At 50.0% G+C, this 23,261-nt stretch overlaps 1 protein-coding gene and 1 non-coding gene across 3 annotated transcripts in view; one reads left to right on the top strand and one right to left on the bottom strand.

The window, feature by feature from the left end:
* The window catches only part of EFTUD2 (elongation factor Tu GTP binding domain containing 2), a 56,830-nt gene that overhangs the window by 25,865 nt on the left and 7,704 nt on the right, over nucleotides 1-23,261 (top strand). For both annotated transcript variants that reach the window (XM_060256718.1, XM_060256717.1), the window contains 13 exons: nucleotides 627-793; nucleotides 2,516-2,640; nucleotides 8,541-8,604; nucleotides 10,024-10,114; nucleotides 12,588-12,723; nucleotides 13,982-14,109; nucleotides 15,864-16,057; nucleotides 16,737-16,848; nucleotides 17,489-17,629; nucleotides 17,952-18,053; nucleotides 18,227-18,309; nucleotides 19,961-20,047; nucleotides 22,463-22,589. In XM_060256718.1, the coding sequence (XP_060112701.1) occupies nucleotides 627-793; nucleotides 2,516-2,640; nucleotides 8,541-8,604; nucleotides 10,024-10,114; nucleotides 12,588-12,723; nucleotides 13,982-14,109; nucleotides 15,864-16,057; nucleotides 16,737-16,848; nucleotides 17,489-17,629; nucleotides 17,952-18,053; nucleotides 18,227-18,309; nucleotides 19,961-20,047; nucleotides 22,463-22,589 (1,557 nt within the window). The remainder of the gene's footprint in view (nucleotides 1-626; nucleotides 794-2,515; nucleotides 2,641-8,540; nucleotides 8,605-10,023; nucleotides 10,115-12,587; nucleotides 12,724-13,981; nucleotides 14,110-15,863; nucleotides 16,058-16,736; nucleotides 16,849-17,488; nucleotides 17,630-17,951; nucleotides 18,054-18,226; nucleotides 18,310-19,960; nucleotides 20,048-22,462; nucleotides 22,590-23,261) is intronic.
* On the bottom strand, nucleotides 10,739-10,813 carry TRNAR-GCG (transfer RNA arginine (anticodon GCG)). The gene has a single exon. It is a non-coding gene; the product is annotated as a tRNA-Arg (tRNA).

Genomic DNA, 23,261 nt, shown 5'->3' on the forward strand with positions numbered 1-23,261 from the left:
CATGTAATTAGTCACTTCCTTGTTGTGTGTCTGTTGCTCCCTCCTCTTAATCAGATGCTTCTTGTTCTGTTTCTCTCTCTGCATGGGCAGAGGTGCTCCTGGACCACCCATCTGTGCAAGAGCTAAGACATCTGCACAGCACAATGAGCCACAGTTACAGTTTTTGTTTAGGGAAAAAATTTTTTCTAATCCCCTCCTGCCAAAAAGGTTAGGAGCAATATTTGTGCATGCATGAGTGCTGCAAAAAAAAAAAAGTGTGTGTGGGGGGGTTCAAGTGGCACTTGGAGGTGCTGTAGCCACAAATGCCAGGAAGAAGGGAGGGTTGCCACTGGATGCGGGGAGAGGGCACCTGTGGGGAAATAAGATTTCCCTTCTCCCACAGGTCGTCACAGCTCTTCCTGTTCATTAACATCTGATCTCTCTTTCAGCCCTTGCGCCTCCGTGTGACAAAGGGTTTTATTTTCATTGTCGTCGGGTGGGGCAGGCTGCTCAGAAAGGGAATGTGGCATCGCTTTTAGGAAAGTTAATTTTTTTCTGCTTGTTGCGTGTTGATCCTCCTACAAGCCCTTCTCCCCAAATGGCGGAAGGGTCTGTGTTTGATTCCTCACACTTTGCCTCACACGTAGGTCATGCTCAACACCGAGAGGTTGATCAAGCATGCTGTGCAGGAGAGGTTGGCCGTGACCGTGTGCATCAACAAGATCGATCGGCTGATCTTGGAGCTGAAGTTGCCCCCCACTGATGCCTACTACAAACTACGGCACATCGTGGATGAAGTCAACGGCTTGATCAGGTATGGAGATACTTCTCTTAAGGAATCTCTGAAGACTGGGGAGCTGAGTTCAAACGATTTCTCCAGTTTAAGTGGGGTGAGGAGAATGGAAATCTACCTTTCTTTGGGGGAGAGTCACAGTTTGCTCCTAGATCACTCAAAGGCGTGTAAATGCCTGATGAAGAACAGCTAGTTAACTAAGCAGATGTAGAAATAAAATTATGAAGATAACCCTGTCTAAGAAGCTTTTTACCAGCTGTTTTAAAAAAGACCCATAAAATGTTTCCCCAAAAGACCAAATTTGAACATACGAACATATGAAGCTGCCTTCTACTGAATCAGACCCTCAGTCCATCAAAGTCAGTATCGTCTTCTCAGACTGGCAGCGGCTCTCCAGGGTCTTTTTTCACACCTATTTGTGAGGTTTTTCACATCTATTTGCCTGGACCTTTTTGGGGGATGCCAGGGATTGAACCTGGGACCTTCTGCTTCCCAAGCAGATGCTCTACCACTGAGCCACCGTCCCTCCCCTGTGCTCTTAAAGTAGCTTCAGGTTCATGAGTAGGCTTTCACCTAACATTTAGTGTGCATGTGTCCCCCACCATACACACACTCTCTCACAGAGACACTGGCACAGTTGATCCAAGAGTTTTCAAAGCCTCCTTCCTCCTCAAGGGAAGCAAAATCAGTGGCCAAATTGCCCCGTTGGAATCCTTTTTATAGTTCATAAAGACACAAGAAATGTGCAACAGTCTCTGTGTAATTAACAGTGGTTGTGACGGATATAGGTCATTACTGTTAATCCAAAATGTGATCATTAAAAAAGCTGTACACCCTCTCCAGCTTTTGTAAAAGAAACTATTTCTCCATCACTTTTTGGAAATGCTTAACCTTTTTTTTTGCCTTTATGCTTGAGTATCAGATGACTTGTAATTAAACTTGAGTTGATACTGAACAACGTTTGAGTCCGGGGCATCTTTAAGACCAACGAAGTTTTATTCCAAGTATAAGCTTCCATGTGCATGCATGCTCATGAAAGCATATACCTAGAATAAAAATTTGTTGGTCTTAAAGGTGCTGTTGTCTCAGAGGTTGTTCTGCTGCTCCAGACCAACACAGCTACACACTTGTGTTGATACTGTTTGTCTTTTATCCAGTTAATTGCATGTGCGTTAGCTGGCAACTGTCAAAACTGAAATATCAGTTGTTCGGATATCTTAGAGGCATAAGAGAGCTTACAGTTCAATAAGGAGAAGTGAACAGAACAGAAATTTGTGCTGCTATCCTCACAAAAATGAATCTGCCCTCCTTCATTTAACAATCCACAGCAATAAACGAAGTACTTCTTCACCCAAAGGGTGATTAACATGTGGAAAATGTGGAATTCACTGCCACAGGAGGTGGTGGCGGCCACAAGCATAGCCATCTTCAAGAGGGGTTTAGATAAAAATATGGAGCAGCGGTCCATCACTGGCTATTAGCCGCAGTGTGTGTGTAGGTATATATAAATTTTTTTGCCACTGTGTGACACAGTGTTGGACTGGATGGGCCATTGGCCTGATCCAACATGGCTTCTCTTATGTTCTTATGCCCGATAAGTCTCAGCCTTGGTTAGAATGTAGGTCTTTTTTAGCTCTCTCACCCCCTGACACCTCTCCTCCCCCCCCCCCCCCACACACATGTTCAGTTAAGTAAAAAGCAACTGTGCAGATCTGATGTCAAGAATTGCCTCCTTGCTTGCAGCATGTACTCCACAGATGAGAATCTGATCCTTTCTCCGCTCCTGGGCAACGTCTGCTTCGCCAGCTCGCAGTACAGCATCTGCTTCACATTGGGCTCTTTTGCCAAGATCTACACTGATATGTATGGTAAGGATCAGCCGAAATCTGTGTGAGTGCTGGAAACATCTTGGCTCTTTCTGCAGCACTGTCCTGTATTGTGGAATCAGATTGTGCTTTATGCAAGTATGTGCACATGTGCACCCAGCCTTTTCATCTGGGCACATGTGTGTAAGTGTGTGTGTATGTCTCCGACAAAGATGGAGGTTCTCTACCTAAGTCGTGGCGGTCTGGGAGGGGAGATCTCTTTACCGGCTTTTGACAGAGTGCCACTGGCGTTGGCACCAAAGGTCAGGAGCCTGGGAGTTCTCCTGGAGCCTACTTCAACTATGGAGGCCCAGGTAGCAGCCACTGCCAAATCTGCCTTTTAACCATCTTCGGTAGATATGGCAGTTGGTCCTTTTCCTTGAATGCAGCGACTTCGTGATGGTGATCCACGCTACGGTCACCTCGAGAATAGACTACTGTAATGCCCTCTACATGGGGCTGCCTTTGACCCAGATCCAGAAGCTGCAGCTGGTGCAGAATGCTGCAGCCATTTTGTTAATCGGACATTCACCCTGTACGGAAAGCACTGCACTGGCTGCCTATGGCGTTCTGGATCCATTTCAAGGTGCTGGCGTTGACCTTTAAAAGCCCTCTATGGCCTGGGACCTCTCTACTTGCTGGACTGCCTTTCTCCACATGTTCTGCAGAGTACTGTGTTCAGGGGCTCAGAACTTCCTGCCTAGCCCCGGGCCAAAGGAGGGCAGGCTGAGTTCCACCAGGGCCTTCTCTGTGGCAGTGCCTGTGCTATGGAATGCCCTCCCAGAGGCTATCGGGGCCCTATAGGACCTTTCCCTATTCTGCAGGGCCTGTAAAACCAAACTGTTTCAGCTAGCATACGACAACTAACATGGGATAGGGCTGCCACACTGCCTGGAACTGATTGCTGTTTAATATCGCTAAAGCTCCACCTTCTGAGGATTGGTGACCGATCCTGTGATTCTCTTCAGCACTAAACAGTAACACCGCCTCGTTTCTCTATATTTTATTGTTCTGGTTGATTTAGAGCACCGTGGTGTCTTAATGTTTAACATTTTTTTTAAATTTGTCGTCTTTTTTAGATGCCATTTTGACTTGTTAGCCGCCCTGAGCCCGCTAGCGGGGAGGGTGAGATACAAATACGAGGAAATAAATAAATACGTATATGTGCCAATTCCCAAGGGCTCATCCCAGTCCAGTGGGACAAAAATGTGAACCCCAGGGGGCAAGACTGCCCTGCTGAAAGGGTGGGCTATGCAGGTCGAGAGCAGCTTTCATGGCTGATGGCTCAGGCCGTCACGTCAACTCCCACTCCGGCAGTGCCCCTTCACCGTGGCCTTTTATTTTCTCCCTGTTGTAAGCAAGTGGTTGCTGTGCTCTGCTGTGATGAGGAGCTGCAGACGCAGTGGTAAGATATCCATCCCTTGCTGGCGGGAGGCCAGTCTGCGCAGAGTGACCCAGGACTCCCTAGAATGTCTTGGTCCTCCTTCCCTGCAGACCACAGTAACGTTGGGTCTGTCGCTGCCTTGTGCTTCTTGGAGGAAGAGTGGGGTAAAAATGTGACAGAAGGAGCTTTTGAATGTAACTGATTTAAATCAGGACCTAAGAAGAAGAAGATAACATTGGATTTATATCCCGCCCTCCACTCCGAAGAGTCTCAGAGCGGCTCACAATCCCCTTTACCTTCCTCCCCCACAACAGACACCCTGTGAGGTAGATGAAGATATTGGATTTATATCCCGCCCTCCACTCCGAAGAGTCTTAGAGCGGCTCACAATCTCCTTTCCCTTCCTCCCCCACAACAGACACCCTGCGAGGTAGATGAAGATATTGGATTTATATCCCACCCTCCACTCTGAAGAGTCTCAGAGCGGCTCACAGTCTCCTTTCCCTTCCCCACCCCCCACAACAGACACCCTGTGAGGTAGATGAAGATATTGGATTTATATCCCACCCTCCACTCCGAAGAGTCTCAGAGCAGCTCACAATCTCCTTTCCCTTCCTCCCCCACAACAGACACCCTGTGAGGTAGATGAAGATATTGGATTTATATCCCGCCCTCCACTCTGAAGAGTCTCAGAGTGGCTCACAATCTCCTTTCCTTTCCTCCCACACAACAGACACCCTGTGAGGCGAGTGGGGCTGAGAGAGCTCTCCCAGAAGCTGCCCATTCAAGGACAGAGTCTCAGAGTGGCCTACAATCTCCTTTCCCTTCCTCCCCTGCAACAGACACCCTGTGAGGTGGGTGGGGCTGAGAGGGCTCTCCCAGAAGCTGCCCATTCAAGGACAGTCTCAGAGTGACCTACAATCTCCTTTCCCTTCCTCCCCTGCAAAAGAGGTGGTTTTTCAGAAAGCAGATTGCCTGCCGCACACTTGTTTGTGATCAGCTTCTAAAGGAGCCGTGCCATTTACTGAGCGAAGAGTCCAGAATCTGTCTGCCTCTCTGTGCAAGGCCTGTTCTCAGGGGGAAGAGGCTCAGCTGTTTCTGTGCTGAAGGTTACGAGGAAGGTCTTGCACTTTGTTTGCGTGGGCATCATTTTAAAGTAATTCTTGGCTGGCTGCTTTTGAGAGGCAATCTGTTCACTTCTCCGAAAAGCTCCACATAGGCTTTCAGAGGAGGCTTCCGAAGTCGACTGCTTTGACAAGAGTTTATCAAGCTTGCCAGCTTAATCCGTGCCTGGTAGCCTGCAAGAGGTGTGTGCTTTTGGTCCTTGCTTGTGAAGCTCTTCCCTTTCCTACCCCTAACATTTCTTTCCTCTTTCCCTGTGTGCTTTTTCCTCCACCTCTTCCTTCCTTCCGTTCAGCGCAAGAAAGCTAGTGCAGCTGAATGGTGAGATTTCAGCTGCCTCCCGGGAAGGCCCAGGTTCAAACTTTTCCTATATCCTAAACTCACAGGCTAGTGTTTCTACAGCGTGTCATTCAGAGCCGTCAAATGGTCCTTACATCAGCCACCCACTTTGCAAATGGAGGGGACTGGGCTGAGAGAGCAGGGGCTTGCCTCAGGTGGACTTCCACTGCCCCCACCGCTGACCACATTGCCCCCTGGCTCTGGAGTGCCCTCCCTCTCTCTAGCCATCAAGCCGTTTCCGTTCTCTTGAAGGTCTTTCACTGAATCCCTGTACCCATGTCATTGTGTGTATCTTGACTTGTCCTTCTCAAAAACCTCATTTGGAATACTGTGTGCAATTCTGGTCACCGCACCTCAAAAAGGATATTATAGCATTGGGGAAAGTGCAGAAAAGGGCAACTAGAATGATTACAGGTCTGGAACACTTTCCCTATGAAGAAAGGTTAAAACGCTTCGGGCTCCTTAGCTTGGAGAAACGTCGACTGCGAGGTGACATGATAGAGGTTGACAAGATTATACATGGGATGGAGAAGGTAGAGAAATAAGTACTTTTCTCCCTTTCTCACAATACAAGAACTCATGGGCATGCGATGAAATTGCTGAGCAGTCGGGTTAGAATGGATAAAAGGAGGTACTTCTTCACCCAAAGGGTGATTAGCATGTGGAATTCACTGCCACAGGAGGTGGCGGCAGCTACAGGGATAGCCAGCTTCAAGAGGGGGTTAGATAAAAATATGGAGCAGAGGTCCATCAGTGGCTATTAGCCACAGTGTGTATATGTGTGTGTGTATTTAAATTATTGGCCACAGACTGTTGGACTGGATGGGCCGTTGGCCTGATCCAACATGGCTTCTCTTATGTTCTTAACCTCATTACATCTGTGTCTGTCTGCCACACCCCCACACCCCACCCATCAATCCCTGATTTTATCAAAGATTTCAGGTTTTCACGGCTGGCATCATCATTAGGGTTTGTAGAATCTTTCGGGCTCAAGTGCCGAGTTCTACTGGAGAAAGTTTTTCTTCCAGATTCTACAAACCCTAATCCCTGATTTGTCTGTTTAATTCTTGATAGCCTAATGAATTGGAGCCCTGGGGGCAGGGACGATGCCAGTTCTGAGTTAGGTGCAGCAACTCACATTTTTGTTGGTGTTGAGTGTTAAGGTAAAAAAAACCCGGTAACCTGTGCAAGCAGCAGTCATTTTCGACTCTGGGGTGATGTCGCATCGCAGCGTTTTCACAGCAGAGTTTTTTTTTTTATGGGGTGGTTTGCCATTGCCTTCCCCAGTCATCTACACTTTCCCCCCAGCAAGCTGGGGACTCATTTTACCAACCTCGGAAGACTGAGTCAACCTTGAGCTGGCTACCTGAGCCCAGCTTCCATGGGGATCAAACTCAGGTTGTGAGCAGAGAGTTCAGACTGCAGTACTGCAGCTTTACCCCTCTGCAGCACGGGGCTGCATCTGTTGAGTGTTAAACTAGCAAACTAAATCCCATTCGTCATGTAGGGTCGGTGGATAAAGGGGCAAGAAGAGATGCTAAGTGATGTAAGTGAGAACTCTCCTATGCAGTCCCCTTCAGAGGGAAAATTTCATATTGCCAGTGTATTATTTACTTCCTAGTTAACCTTTTGCAGTTCCCAGTAAAGATCTAGTGTTGGAGATGTAGCACATCGACTTAACAGATATTTCCATCTTTCTTTCTTCTAAGCTCCTTATGAGCAGCAAATGCAGTGATTCTAAGAAAAGTGTTACAAGCATCTATTCAATAGCACAAGTACTAGCTGTTCCTTGATTAACAGTAAAACACTCTGAAAACGGCCGTCATCTGAATTTTGAACGCCTCACCGTTAAGAAGAAACACATTAAAACACCATAGACCAGATGGTCTAACCCAGTCTGGAAACCAAAGAACTAATGGTATTGGGGCATGGTCAGAAATCATGATAGCATCTGTATCGCAAGCAGCCATCTGAGGCCTCGGAGAAGCTGAAACGGGAAGGGTCTAACCAGAAAGAATTACGTTCCCCGAAAGAAATAAAAGTATGCTCTCTGTCCAGTTGGGTGCAGTATACGCCAGGGATCAATCAAACATAGTACAGCCACAGAGGACAAGGAGGACGTCCTGTCACACCTGGGTACATCTCATTCCAGCTTCCTAGGATGATGGGAAGAGATTTACTCAGCTGTGACAGGATATGAACATATGAAGCTGCCTTCTACTGAATCAGACCCTCTGTCCATCAAAGTCAGTATTGTCTACTCAGACCGGCAGCGGCTCTCCAGGGTCTCAGGCTGAGGTTTTTCACACCTATTTGCCCGGACCCTTTTTTGGAGATGCCGGGGATTGAACCTGGGACCTTCCGCTTCCCAAGCAGATGCTCTACCACTGAGCCACCGTCCCTCCCCTTTGCCATCAAACAAAAAGGAACCTTCAGTGTTCTGTCCTGCTTGCAACGTTAGAATACTAAGGGCAGGTCGAACTTTGGCAAGCTAAGTAGTCAGTCTGTTGGTCTGTAGAACAAAATAGGAGTAAAGTTGCACCTTTAAGACCAACTTTGTTTCATTCAGAACGTCAGCTTTCGTGTGCTCTCTAAGCACACGGAAGCTGACGTTCTGAATAAGACTAAGTTGGCCTTAAAGGTGCAACTTTACTCCTATTTTGTTTGGCAAGCTAAGATCAGTTAGAAAGGGATAGAGAGGCAGTGTGGTATAGTGGTTAGACTGTCAGATTAGGATCTGGGAGAGAGCTGGGTTCGAATCCCCACTCTGCCACGGAAGCTTGCTAGGTGGTCTTGGGCCACGTGCACACTCTCAGCCTAACCTAACAGAGGGAAGAAGAACTGTGAAAGCTGCTTTTGAGTCTACTGGGGAGAGAGGCCACGGTGTGTAAGTCAGGAAAACCAACAGGTTATGCTGTTGCTAGGCGGTGTCTAGTTAAAGAGGGAGCTGCCAGCCAGATTCTCAGGATATGCAGCCTGTTTTAAAGCCAGAGATGGATGCTCCACACAGCGGTGAGCTGCACAGCTCAGCTCTCTTTCTCTTCTTTGTGCATTACAGGAGACATCAACTACCAGGAATTTGCTAAGAGGCTTTGGGGAGACATCTACTTCAACCCGAAGACGTAAGGAGCATCTCTCACTAGCCCTTCTCCATTGCAGTTTTTCTTCCTCATAATCTGAGCAAATGTGACTTGGAGGATGTCAGCTATCCTCACTGAGGGGTAGGGAGACTGAGAAGCAGCTAAGAGACTTCTCCCCTTGGCGTGTAAACTTTTGAGCTGCACTTTGTTAAAGTTGTACAAACTATGTGCGGAGCTTGTGTTGAACACTCCCAACTTCACTACCTCAGCCCACCCCCATGTACCCCAGACATTCCTATGAGCCTAACCAGGCCACACACAAGAGGGCAGAGGCACTGCTGAAGGGTGTTTATGGAAGAAATGGTGCTGGGTGTCTCCAGCAAGTGAGCCAAGGGATGGTTAAAAGAAGAAGATGATGATAATATTGGATTTATATCCTGCCCTATACTCTGAATCTCAGAGTGGTGACAATCTCTTTTATCTTCCCTGGGAGGTGGGTAGGGCTGAAAGAGCTCTTAAAGCAGCTGCCCTTCGAGAGCTATAGCTGACCCAAGGCCATTCCAGCAGCTGCAAGTGGAAGAGTGGGGAATCAAACCCGGTTCTCCCAGATAAGAGAGCTATGGCTACCTCAAGGCCATTCCAGCAGGTGCAAGTGGAGGAGTGGGGAATCAAAGCCAGTTCTCCCAGATAAGAGAGCTCTGGCTGACCCAAGGCCATTCCAGCAGCTGCAAGGGGAGGAGTGGGGAATCAAACCCGGTTCTCCCGGATAAGAGAGCTCTGGCTGACCCAAGGCCATTCCAGCAGCTGCAAGTGGAGGAGTGGGGAATCACACCCGGTTCTCCCAGATAAGAGAGCTCTGGCTGATCCAAGGCCATTCCAGCAGCTGCAAGTGGAGGAGCGGGGAATCAAACCCGGTTCTCCCAGATAAGAGTCCACACACTTAACCACTACACCAAACTGGCTCTCAAAAAGTCTTCTCAACCCCAAGTTGCTGAGTGTAAACCATCAAGAGACTCATTTAGTGGGCGAATACTTATGCTGCGCTTTAGTTCTGCTTTTAGCCTTCTGGTTGGTTCTAGTACCTGAATCCTATTGCATTGTTTATTGAACGTCCCGCTATGTGTGATTCGCCTTGAATCCAAGTGAGAAAGGCAGATTGGAATGTAAATAAATAAAATCCCTCCTCCCCCCCCCAAGCTGTATATTGCTAGCCACCATTGGTGATTGGTCACTTAGGGCTCTGCCTTGGTCACCTGGGGCTCTGCAGGACCCTGTACGTTTCTCATACTTCCCACTTTTCTAGTCCTTATGTTTGAGCAAAAGGGGGTGCTTCTCCCCATGTAGTGGAACTTGTAATACTTGGATAAGAGTTCTTGAGCATCCTGATATAGCCTGTAACGCGGCTTTTTCCGTACCCACCTGCACTCAGCTTTGTGCCTTTCGGGGTTTCTTCTCTCCCAGGAGGAAGTTCACAAAGAAGGCCCCAACCAGCAGTTCCCAGCGGAGCTTCGTGGAATTCGTTCTTGAGCCTCTCTACAAGATCCTGGCTCAGGTACATTCCTTACTCCCCCTTGTGGGCCCTCAGGGCACCTGCAGGCTGTGGACGTCGTCAAGGCAGCCTGCTGGGAATTGGCTTCTTCAAGAAAGAATGGGCTGGAACGAAGCCGTGCCCCTCTTCGGTCCTTTTCTCTCTCTGATCAATGCTGTTGTCACGGCCTGCAGGAGGGCAAGTTGTGGGTTCAGTGGAACTATGCAGAGAAAGTGCAGAATGTGGGGGAGGGCATGGGTGAAATCTGACTCCTTGAAAACTTCTGCTTTAAGCTATATTTTCAAGTACGTGGGCCATTCCCACTGCAATTGTAGAAACCAGAGAAGTTGCTGAATAAAGTTACTCGTGGGATGGGGTTGGGTGTCTTTGCCTCTCCCGTGACTAACGCCACCAGCATAAGCTATACGAAGTAAGAGATTATTCAGAAGCAAGCACTCTCTTTGCATAGTTTACGTTGATTGCAGAATTTGGCTTGTCCTACTGCAGAATTTGAACATATGAAGCTGCCTTATACTGAATCAGACCCTTGGTCCATCAAAGTCAGTATTATCTACTCAGACTGGCAGCGGCTCTCCTGGTTCTCAAGCTGAGGTTTTTCACACCAACTTGCCTGGACCCTTTTTTAGTTGGAGATGCCGGGGATTGAACCTGGGGCCTTCTGCTTCGCAAGCAGATGCTCTGCCACTGAGCCACCATCCCTCCCCAAATTTGTTGTGGCCTGGACAGGGTTGGGTTGTTTTTCTTTTGTGTGGCCCAAATCAAAACCGTTTATGTGTTTGCCACGGAAAGAGTGTCTGTGTTGGTGTGAGAGATACAGGAAACACACACAAGCCTGCACGTGTCAAAGGCAACACTCACCTGAACATAAGTGAACAACGTCTCGTGTTCTTGAAGGTGTGCCTGTGCCACTAACACTTCAGGGACTAGGAGTACATATGAACATATGAAGCTGCCTTATACTGAATCAGACCCTTGGTCCATCAAAGTCAGTATTGTCTTCTCAGACTGGCAGCCGCTCTCCAGGGTCTCAAGCTGAGGTTTTTCACACCTATTTGCCTGGACCCTTTTCAGTTGGAGATGCCAGGGATTGAACTTGGGACCTTCTGCTTACCAAGCAGATGCTCAACCACTGAGCCACAGCCCTATTCATGGCTCTCCAGGGTCTCAAGCTGAGGTTTTTCACACCTACTTGCCTGGACCTTTTTTAGTTGAAGATGCCGGGGATTGAACCTGGGACCTTCTGCTTCCCAAGCAGATGCTCTACCACTGAGCCACCGTCCCTCCCTAAAGTCAGTCTTGTCTACTCAGACTGGCAGCGGCTTTCCAGGGTCTCCAGCTGAGGTTTTTCACACCTATTTGCCTGGACCCTTTTTTGGAGATGCTGGGGATTTAACCTGGGACCTTCTGCTTACCAAGCAGATGCTCTACCACTGAGCCACAGCCCCATTCATGGCTCTCCAGGGTCTCAAGCTGAGGTTATTCATACCTACTTGCTTGGATCCTTTTTAGTTGGAGATGCCGGGGATTGAACCTGGGACCTCCTGCTTACCAAGCAGATGCTCTACCACTGAGCCACCGTCCCTCCCCTGACTGGCAGTGGCTCTCCAGGTCTCAAGCTGAGATTTTTCACACGTCTTTGCCTGGACCCTTTTTAGTTGGAGATGCCGGGGATTGAACCTGGGACCTTCTGCTTCCCAAGCAGATGCTCTACCACTGAGCCACCGTCCCTCCCCTAAGTAGATAAAACTCTGGCTCCTTCTCCCTCCATGGTTCAAGCTCGGGGAAGTCAGGAGGAGCGATCCCTCTTGGTAGTTCTTCCTGCCAGCGCTTCTGCTCTCATTGGTGGGCAAGGATGTCCTGGCAGCGGGGCAGGGGTGAGTCTGGCTCCCATTCCTTTAAGCACAGTATATCAGTCTGTTTGAGAAAGGAGCCTGTCTTCCTGGAACTCCTTTGCTTATGAACGGTGTTTGTTTTACAGCGTTACTAAAAGATTTTATTGCTTTCTCAAAACATCAACACGCAAGCCTTCATCAAGACACTGGCAACGGCGACCAGTGCAGAGTTATTGTTAAAACAACAGGAAAGCCTTGCACAATTTTAAAAATAGTTTGGACCCTATTGTTGCAGCAAGCATAGATAAATCTCAGTGGATATCTGGAAATTGTTTCATAACGAAAAGACATTTTTATGTGCCTTGGAAAAGCGAACGGTGTCAGACGTGTTCAGGCTTTGGGAAGTTCTGCAGCAGTGAGAGAGAATTACTGTAGCCGGTGAACGTTTCCATCTGTCTGTGCACACATGCATGGAACTTGCCATGTGGATGAGAATATTATATATGCCTTTTTGAGTTACCAGCCAGATTGAAATTTCCGAGCATGGCGCTCCTGCCTTCACCCCGGAAATCCTGTCTAACATCCTGGTACGTTTTCGTGGTGCCTAGAGCTTTGGCTTAGTGATCTCCTTGCCTCCCCCACAGGTGGTTGGGGACGTGGACACCACCCTGCCCAGGACTCTGGACGAACTGGGGATCCACCTGACCAAAGAGGAGCTCAAGCTCAACATCCGCCCTCTCCTGAGGCTCGTCTGCAAGAAGTTTTTTGGAGAGTTCACAGGTGAACCCTGCTGTCTTTCCCTCTGCCTGAGCTTGTGTTCTTGGGAATAAGCCATTCTAGGCACTCCCCTTCCTTTCTATCTTTCATCCATGAGTCTTCATGGAACCGAAAAGGCTGGAAAAGGACTGGGAGGGCCACAGAGGCCAAACACATTGGGTAAATTGCTATTTCTGAGAGAGCCAGTTTGGTGTAGCGGTTAAGTGCACAGACTCTTATCTGGGAGAACCAGGTTTGATTCCCCACTCCTCCACTTGCACCTGCTGGAATGGCCTTGGGTCAGCCATAGCTCTCTTATCTGGGAGAACTGGGTTGGATTCCCCACTCCTCTACTTGCAGCTGCTGGAATGGCCTTGGGTCAGCCATAGCTCTCTTATTTGGGAGAACCGGGTTTGATTCCCCACTCCTCCACTTACAGCTGCTGGAATGGCCTTGGGTCAGCCTAGCTCTCTTATCTGGGAGAACCGGGTTGGATTCCCCACTTCTCCACTTGCAGCTGCTGGAATGGCCTTGGGTCAGCCATAGCTCTCTTATCTGGGAGAACCGGGTTGGATTCCCCACTCCTCCACTTACAGCTGCTGGAATGGCCTTGCGTCAGCCATAGCTCTCTTATCTGGGAGAACCGGGTTTGATTCCCCACTCCTCCACTTGCAGCTGCTGGAATGGCCTTGGGTCAGCTATAGCTCTCTTATTTGGGAGAACTGGGTTGGATTCCCCACTCCTCCCCTTGCAGCTGCTGGAATGGCCTTGGGTCAGCCAAAGCTCTCTTATCTGGGAGAACCGGGTTTGATTCCCCGCTCCTCCTCCACTTGCACCTGGGTCAGCCACAAGTTCTCTCAAGGCTGCTCTGCTCAAGAACAGTTCTGGGAGAGCTCTCTCAGCCCCACCTACCTCACAGGGTGGCTGTTGTGGGGGAGGGGAAGGGAACGGAGATTTGTAAGTCGCTCTGAGACTCCTTTGGCTAGCGAAGGGCAAGGTATAAATCCAATCTCCTCCATCTCTTCCTCTTCCTCTTCTTCTCAATAATTCTGCCGCTTTCCCGGTGTGGTAAATGAGGCTGAGTTGTGTCCTTTGTTTGTAAATAACTAGCGCCCTGCTCGATCAGACCTGCGAAAGGTCCACCTAGTCCTTTCCTACAGGGATTCAGCCAGTGGGGCGTGGAAATGGTTCTTGACGGCAGGAGGCCGGCACTGCACTGGCTCCCCCCCCCCCCGCCGCCTTTTTTGCTGCAGCGCCGTCTCTCTTGGTTTTGTTCTCCTAGGCTTCGTGGATATGTGTGTGCAGCACATCCCCTCCCCAAAAGCGGGCGCCAAGACCAAGATTGAACACACCTACACCGGAGGAGTGGACTCGGACCTGGGAGAGGCCATGAGCGATTGCGACCCTGACGTAAGCAAGGCGCTTCTCTCTTTGTTCGTAGATAGGGTTCGGCTGCCCTAACCCGCTTGGTGCTTCGTGACCCGCTCGCTCGGGTGCCCCGATTTAGACTTGTGTCTGATCGGTGTGGTTTCGTCTTGCGTGGCCCTGCGTGCACACAACGCCGTTCCCAGCCTTCTCGGCGCCTTTGCAAAACCGCTGCGTCTCAGTGTCCTTGGAGAGGTCAGTGGCACAGATAGCAGCTCACCGTGAGCTTCCTTTTGGGGCAGTTGGCCTGAGGTCCAGTTTGCTCAGTCCTGTGAGCCCCAAAAGGGCTTTCTAAGGTTTGGGGTTTGGTAAACCAATGTCCTTCCACCCATGATCTGGGACCCCAGGGTAAGTTGCAGAGCCACCCTTTATGCTGCTTTTTTAAGACAGCCTGCATCTTTTGCAGGGGAAAGCAGCAAACAGCAAAGTGTAGCCCGAAGGCGATGGAGAGGAATCCAAAGGTCTCCCTCTCACACATGCAGCACAGTCTGCCTGACCATACATCGCCACCTGCCAGTTTGGTGTCATGGTTAAGCGAACGGACTCTTATCTGGGAGAACCGGGTTTGATTCCCCTCTCCTCCACTTGCAGCTGCTGGAATGGCCTTGGGTCAGCCAGAGCTCTCTTATCTGGGAGAACCCAGTTTGATTCCCCACTCCTCCACTTGCAGCTGCTGGAATGGCCTTGAGTCAGCCATAGCTCTCTTATCTGGGAGAACCGGGTTTGATTCCCCACTCCTCCACTTGCAGCTGCTGGAATGGCCTTGGGTCAGCCAGAGCTCTCTTATCTGGGAGAACCCAGTTTGATTCCCCACTCCTCCACTTGCAGCTGCTGGAATGGCCTTGAGTCAGCCATAGCTCTCTTATCTGGAAGAACTGGGTTGGATTCCCCACTTCTGCACATGCAGCTGCTGGAATGGCCTTGGGTCAGCCAGAGCTCTCTTATCTGGGAGAACCGGGTTTGATTGCCCACTCCTCCACTTGCAGCTGCTGGAATGGCCTTGGGTCAGGTAGAGCTCTCTTATCTGGGAGAACCGGGTTTGATTCCCCACTCCTGCACATGCAGCTGCTGGAATCGCCTTGGGTCAGCCAGAGCTCTGGTAGAGGTTATCCTTGAAAGGGCAGCTGCTGTGAGAGTCCTCTCAGCCCCACCCACCTCACTGGGCGTCTGTTGTGGGGGAGGAAGATAAAGGAGATTGTGATCCGCTCTGAGTCCCTGAAATTTGGAGTGGAGGGCGGGATATAAATCCAATATCATCAAACCCAATGTCATCAGCAATCTTCCAGTGCTCTGAATACTTTTATAGTGGATGCTGTTTAAGTTATAACTTTGGTTCCTTCTCTTCCTGCATGTTTGGGCATCACAGACTTCCTGTCGTGCTTGCAGTAGGCTTCATGCTGCCATCTCTGGGCTAATGGGGGGCTCCCATGTCTGGGAATTGTTTGCCATAAGCCCGATTGCTACAAATGCAGGAACCTAAGAGAAGCCATGTTGGCTCAAGACCAGTGGTCCATCCAGTCCAACACTTCCCTGTCACACAGTGGCTAGAAACCAGGTGCCATCAGGAGGCTATCCACCAGCAGGGCCAAAACTCCAGAAATCCCTCCCAATGTTGCCTCTCCACCAGTTTGTTGCGCCAGGTAGCATTTTTCTCCAAACTAGGGCTGCTTTTGTCCAAGTGTTCGACAAACTGTGTCCAAACCAGACTGATTCCCTCCCCCTTCCTTTTGTCTGGAAAGGGCCCGCTGATGTGCCACACCACAAAGATGTACAGCACAGACGATGGGGTCCAGTTCCACGCATTTGGCAGGGTGCTGAGTGGGACCATCCACGCAGGGCAGCCCGTCAAAGTCCTTGGAGAAAACTACACCCTGGAAGACGAAGAGGATTCCCAAATCTGCACCGTGGGGCGCCTTTGGATCTCGGTGGCAAGGTGGGTGTTTCTGGGAGGGCTTCTACGCGTGGGGTGTTACAGCCGCCATGTGAAATTGGGATTCAACCACGTGGAATCTCTGCTTTTACTGAAAGGGATGCTTGAAGGCAGTTTGGAGGGCATACCTGTGCTGAGCAGGACTGCCAGTGGTCAGAGACTGTGGGGCTTTTCTTCAGGCTCGTGGGACCTTTTCTCTTGGCCGTGGTCTCTGCACAGTTTGCCTGGGCCCCGCTCTGTCTCTCTCTGGTCTTCCAGGACCTGACGAACAGTCCAGAGCATCAGACAAATTACTGGGAGATCCAGATTCAAATCCGTCACTTGTGTCATGGAAACTTACTGGGTGACCTCTCAGCCTAACCTGCTGGGTGACCTCTCAGCTTAACCTACCTCCATGGAAACTTACTGGGTGACCTCTCAGCCTAACCTACCTCCACAGGGTCGTTGTGAATATAAAATGGAGGAGAGGTGAATGCTGGAAGCCATTTTGGATCCCCCCCATTAGTGGAGAAAGGCAAATAAAAGATGAAATTACCTGCATATGCCTTAGTCCATCTGCACTTAGGCTTATCAACTGTCCAGTTACCTTGAAATGTCTGCTGCCTGAAAACCAATGACAGTTTCCTATATAGGAGCACCATAACATCAGTAATAAGTGTCTTCCTTGGGTATTTTATTTCAGGTACCACATAGAGGTCAACAGAGTCCCGGCTGGCAACTGGGTGCTCATTGAAGGGGTAGACCAACCTATTGTGAAGACAGCCACCATCACCGAGCCCAGGGGCAATGAAGAGGTAGAGTAGCCTTCTGTCTTGTATCTCGAGGTTAAAGACATCAGAACGGCGCCGTGCATGTCCCGGGAGAGCAAGCAAGGCGGAACTCCGTGGATTAGTGCTCTTGCATGGCCTACTTCCCATCTTCCCCCCCCATCCCCAATTCTGTCAGAAAGTTTGAGAACGTGCTGAGAATTCACAGCTGCTCAGTCAATCGAAGGAGTCAGTTTGGTTAAGTAAAACAAAGTTTTCCCTTCGAGCCTTCCTGACGGTGTGTTTTGATGATGAAGCAGTGAGGCTGCTGTCGTTTCCCATCTCCCTTCGCCCAACAAATCCTAGCTGGGTCAATGAGGAGCATTCAAGCTCTCCCTTTTCTCGGAACTTCCTGCTTTGGTGGGGGGGCGGGGTTTGCCCTACAGCTTAGAGAAAGTTGTCTAACAAACTTTACAAGAACAAAGTTTGAGTCCAGGGGCACCTTTAATACCAACAAAGTTTAATTCCGGGTGTAAGTTTTCCTGTGCGCGCAGGACTTGTTCTGTCGCTTCAGACCAACCCGGCTACTCACCCTTCACAAGGGAATTCCCAGCGAGAACTGCTCCAGCGGCCTCTGAAGAAGAAAGGTGGGGATGGTAACATGGGCTGTTGGATGTTTCCGTTTCAGGCTCAGATCTTCCGTCCCTTGAAGTTCAACACCACATCTGTCATCAAAATAGCGGTGGAGCCTGTCAATCCCTCCGAGCTGCCCAAGATGTTGGACGGCCTGCGGAAAGTCAACAAGAGCTACCCGTCTCTCACCACCAAGGTGCAGGATCGCTTTAGGGATCGGGTTGGGGGGGGGGGGCGTAGGGTCAGATGGAGAGGCATCAAAAAGGGGGAGCGGTTGAAGAAAAGAGTCAGAGGTCATAACCTTCTTTGGCCACTCCTCACGTTTCGGAGGTGTCCATCCAGTCGCTGCTGAAGCGGCTCACACTGTAAATATCCTGCCTTAAGTCTCGGTGGGAAAGGCAAGCTATAAAGAATGTAAATAAATAAGCCGGGGCCTGATGGTGATGGCCTCCCCGTTTCTTTGTAGCCATCCTGGCGTATGCGTTTGTGAGAAATTTATCCTGACCTCGTCCCTCCAGGTGGAAGAATCCGGAGAACACGTGATCCTCGGCACAGGCGAGCTCTACCTCGACTGCGTGATGCACGACCTGCGGAAAATGTACTCGGAGATTGACATCAAGGTATTAAAGAGGCTGCCTTCCTCCTCGACTTGGTGAGGGCACCCTGGCTGGGAAGGCCCAAGCAGAGGGTGGGCTGTCACCTTGCGAGGCACTGCTTGCATTCTGGGGGCTCTTGCGCTTGGGAGAGAGCCCTGTTCAAAGCACTGCTCATTTCTCTGCCTGCCTTTTTAAAGGTTGCTGATCCCGTGGTAACCTTCTGCGAGACGGTTGTGGAAACTTCTTCCCTGAAGTGTTTTGCTGAGACACCCAATAAGAAGTAAGTCTGCTGATCAGAGGCTTCTGATCACCATCTGACTCTGGATTAACTCAAGCCCTGTTGTGTGGCAGGGAAGTCAGCACTGGCTACCTCTGAGCTGCAGCAGTTTGTCCAGTGTCGGGCACACAGACAAGGCGAGGAGGATGGGCTGGTGCCACAGCTGCCCTTGTGCTGCCTGGTGCCCCTTAGCCACAGGCTGGGGCGTTTTCTCCATACTGTCAGAGGCATTTTCCCCTCCCAGTTTTCCCTCAGAGAGTGGCAATATAATGTTAACATAAGAGAAGCCACGTTGGATCAGGCCAATGGCCCATCCAGTCCAACACTCCGTGTCACAGAAGAACATAAGAGAAGCCATGTTGGATCAGGCCAGTGGCCCCTCCAGTCCAACACTCTGTGTCACATAAGAACATAAGAGAAGCCATGTTGGATCAGGCCAATGGCCCATCCAGTCCAACACTCAGTGTCACAGAAGAACATAAGAGAAGCCACGTTGGATCAGGCCAGTGGCCCATCCAGTCCAACACTCTGTGTCACATAAGAACATAAGAGAAGCCATGTTGGATCAGGCCAGTGGCCCATCCAGTCCAACACTCTGTGTCACAGAAGAACATAAGAGAAGCCATGTTGGATCAGGCCAATGGCCCATCCAGTCCAACACTCAGTGTCACAGAAGAACATAAGAGAAGCCACGTTGGATCAGGCCAATGGCCCATCCAGTCCAACACTCTGTGTCACAGAAGAACATAAGAGAAGCCATGTTGGATCAGGCCAGTGGCCCATCCAGTCCAACACTCTGTGTCACAGAAGAACATAAGAGGAGCCCTGTTGGATCAGGCCAGTGGCCCCTCCAGTCCAACACTGTGTCACATAAGAACATAAGAGAAGCCCTGCTGGATCAGGCCAGTGGCCCATCCAGTCCAACACTCTGTGTCACATAAAAACATAAGAGAAGCCCTCTTGGATCAGGCCAATGGCCCCTCCAGTCCAACACTCTGTGTCACATAAGAACATAAGAGAAGCCATGTTGGATCAGGCCAGTGGCCCCTCCAGTCCAACACTGTGTCACATAAGAACATAAGAGAAGCCATGTTGGATCAGGCCAATGGCCCATCCAGTCCAACACTCTGTGTCACAGAAGAACATAAGAGGAGCCCTGTTGGATCAGGCCAGTGGCCCCTCCAGTCCAACACTGTGTCACATAAGAACATAAGAGAAGCCATGTTCACGCTCAGAATATGAACCCTGACTTCCCTAGAGGAAAGAGGGTTAAAAGGAATGGAGACGTTCTTCAGATGCTTACAAGGCTCTTTGACTACAAGAGGGATGACGGTGGTTCATCTTTAGCTGCCAAAAATGGAGCAAGGGTTTCCCTGAGATCACTGCTTTCCTGATTTTCCCCCTGCTTAGATGGAACAGCCATTCCCCACTTGAGTGGGTTGCAGAATGGGGTTGTGACATTTCTTTTTTTGTTGGTGCGGTTGTCTTCCTCCTCTGCTTCCCCTCTGAAAAATGTCTCCCGAGAAAGCAGACAGCTGGTTCTCTTTCCTTCCGCCGTGACCCCAGCTTCCACGCGGCTTTTCTGTGGAAAGCACCCTACTCTTGTTTTCCTCATCCTTGTGCCCGGCTGAATCCCATCTGTCTTTCTGCTCAGGAACAAGATCACGATGATTGCTGAGCCTCTGGAAAAGGGTCTGGCAGAAGACATTGAGAACGAAGTGGTACAGATCACGTGGAATAGGTACGGAGGTGGCGGATGAGCTGGTGGTGAGGGGAGAAGACCTTAGACCGGGGTGTGCATTCCTAATAACTTTAATGCAGCATGTAAACAAAGATGGTTGTGCCCGCAGAAGCAGCCTTGTGCTTGCTTGTGTACGGCTGCTCGCACGCAAAATGACCAGGAAGCTGGACCTGCCGAGCTGGCAGTAGGAGTGGGAATGGCAGGCTTGGCAGATCTCGCCAATGGGGTTCAAGAGAGGAGACGGCTGGAGGCATCACCTGGAAGCCTCCAGTGTTACTTAAGGAAGGGGCAGAATGGCTGTTTCCCAAAGCGAACACAAGAGAACCCATGTTGGATCAGACCAATGGCCCATCCCGTCCAACACTCTGTGTCACATAAGGACATAAGAGAAGCCCTGTTGGATCAGGCCAATGGCCCTTCCAGTCCAACACTCTGTGTCAAATAAGAACATAAGCGAAGCCCTGTTGGATCAGGCCAATGGCCTTTCCAGTCCAACACTCTGTGTCACATAAGAGAAGCCCTGTTGGATCAGGCCAATGGCCCCTCCAGTCCAACACTCTGTGTCACATAAGAGAAGCCCTGTTGGATCAGGCCAATGGCCCATCCAGTCCAACACTCTGTGTCACATAAGAACATAAGAGAAGCCCTCTTGGATCAGGCCAATGGCCCATCCAGTCCAACACTCTGTGTCACATAAGAACATAAGAGAAGCCCTCTTGGATCAGGCCAATGGCCCATCTAGTCCAACACTCTGTGTCACATAAGAACATAAGAGAAGCCCTCTTGGATCAGGCCAATGGCCCATCCAGTCCAACACTCTGTGTCACATAAGAACATAAGAGAAGCCCTGTTGGATCAGGCCAATGGCCCATCCAGTCCAACACTCTGTGTCACATAAGAACATAAGAGAAGCCCGGTTGGATCAGGCCAGTGGCCCATCCAGTCCAACACTCTGTGTCACACAGTGGCCAAAACCCAGATGTCATCAGGAGGTCCATCAGTGGGGCCAGGACACTAGAAGCCCTCCCACTGTGGCCTCCCAAGCACCAAGAATACAGACAACATAAGAGAAGCCATGTTGGGTCAGGCCAATGGCCCCTCCAGTCCAACACACTGTGTCACATAAGAACATAAGAGAAGCCCTCTTGGATCAGGCCAATGGCCCATCCAGTCCAACACTCTGTGTCACATAAGAACATAAGAGAAGCCCTGTTGGATCAGGCCAATGGCTCATCCAGTCCAACACTCTGTGTCACATAAGAACATAAGAGAAGCCCAGTTGGATCAGGCCAGTGGCCCATCCAGTCCAACACTCTGTGTCACACAGTGGCCAAAACCCAGATGTCATCAGCAGGTCCATCAGTGGGGCCAGGACACTAGAAGCCCTCCCACTGTGGCCTCCCAAGCACCAAGAATACAGACAACGTAAGAGAAGCCATGTTGGATCAGGCCAATGGCCCATCCAGTCCAACACTCTGTGTCACACACACTGGCCAAGTGAGAGGGGGAAGATATGGGAGTATCACGGCCAGGTTGCCAGAGGGTGAATTGTGGGCGTCTATTTGAGCTCAGAAATATATCGTAAAGTACCTTAAGAGCTTTAATTGACCCATTTGCTCAACCTTTTATAAATTTGCATATAGTTAGAACAGGGGTCCCCAAAGTTTTTGAGCCAGCAGGCAGCTTTGGGATTCTGACACAGGGTGGTGGGCGCAGCTATGAAACGTCTCCTACAGGAAGTAAGGCCAGCCACGCAATGGCTGCCGTAGCTTCCCTTCAGTCACACCATGAAGATCCTCGTGCTCCACAACTTGTAAAAATCTGCGCAGCCAGTGCAATCCCCAGCGGCCAGTCAGAAACCCTGCTGGGTAAAAGCCCTCACTTGGTCCTGCCCACTCCCTAAAAACACTTGGCAGGCGCCAGGAAAGGTGATGAGCACCGTGGCCCTCGCATGTACCACACAGGGGACCCCTGGGCTAGAACTACCCTTCTGAACAAGAAGCATCTTGCGGTTTTTAGGCAGCCTGCCAGAGGGAAGAAGCAGTCCTGTGTGTGAAAGAGCAGGGGAAAGGCCTCTTCTCAGAAAGCGCTTGCTTCTTGCAGTTGTTACAGTGTGCTGCTACCTGGTTCATCATCCTTAACGGGTCTAAAGTTTCCCCCCAAAAAACCTAACCAGTTAATGAGCCTAAGGAGATTTCAGTGGAGAAACAGAAAAACGTTTCTGTGCTTCAAGCGTTGTGTTCCCCAAGGGTATTTCCCAAAGAAACGCTGAAAGGGAGACTCGACAAAATCTGTTTAGGATCTCAGGGAATCTATGCACTTGAGACTGAGGATTGAGCAAGATGATCAAGCTGCTAACGCACGCACCCACGCACCCTTTTCTTCTCCCTGTAATATCTGCACATCTCCCATTAGGAAAAAGCTGGGTGAGTTTTTCCAGACCAAGTACGACTGGGATTTGCTGGCTGCCCGTTCCATCTGGGCTTTTGGGCCAGACGCCACCGGGCCCAACATCCTTGTGGATGACACCCTGCCCTCGGAGGTAAGCACTGAGCGGGGCTGGGGGGAGGGGAGTTGGGTTGGAGCCTGCACAGCCCAGAGGCCTCTCTCCTCCCAGGCAGCTTCATTTTTAGACTTGTGTGCCACAGCTAGCTCTTCCGGAGACGTCTAATCCTGTGACTCAGAAATAAATTGTGCCAATGACGCTCATGGGGATTGAAACCACCACCACCACCACCACCACCCCCCCCCCAAAATCACACCTCTCAGTAAAAGCTATATTTAAGATTTTCAGGGGAATTTTGTTTGCAGAACCAGAATTGTGGGAGGAGACCTTGCTATGTAGAGGTTTAACACCTGGGTTGTAGAGGAGACCTGAACTCTGTGGTTACAACAAGAAATGCATCTTGGAGGGACCTGCAGATGTGTTGCACATGTACACACTTATAATACCTTTCCCAGTTGGTAGTGTGCCAAGATGCTGCAGTTGCTTTGGTATCCGTGACTCTTTTTTCACATGGAGCCTACATTTTTGTGGCAGGCCCATGGACCCTGCGCCTCCCATTTCTGCTCAATTCTTGGCCTCCCCACCTGATTTGAGGTCTGTGTTCTTCTTCCATTCCTCCCTCCCCCAGTAAAATCAGGCATAAGAATGTCAGAGGCATTTCTACAGGGAGAATAAGGCCTGGACGTTCCCATTAGCCCACACAGGCTT

Source organism: Heteronotia binoei, chromosome 15 (genome assembly GCF_032191835.1).
Source record: "Heteronotia binoei isolate CCM8104 ecotype False Entrance Well chromosome 15, APGP_CSIRO_Hbin_v1, whole genome shotgun sequence".
In the NCBI taxonomy this organism is placed as follows: Eukaryota; Metazoa; Chordata; class Lepidosauria; order Squamata; family Gekkonidae; genus Heteronotia; species Heteronotia binoei.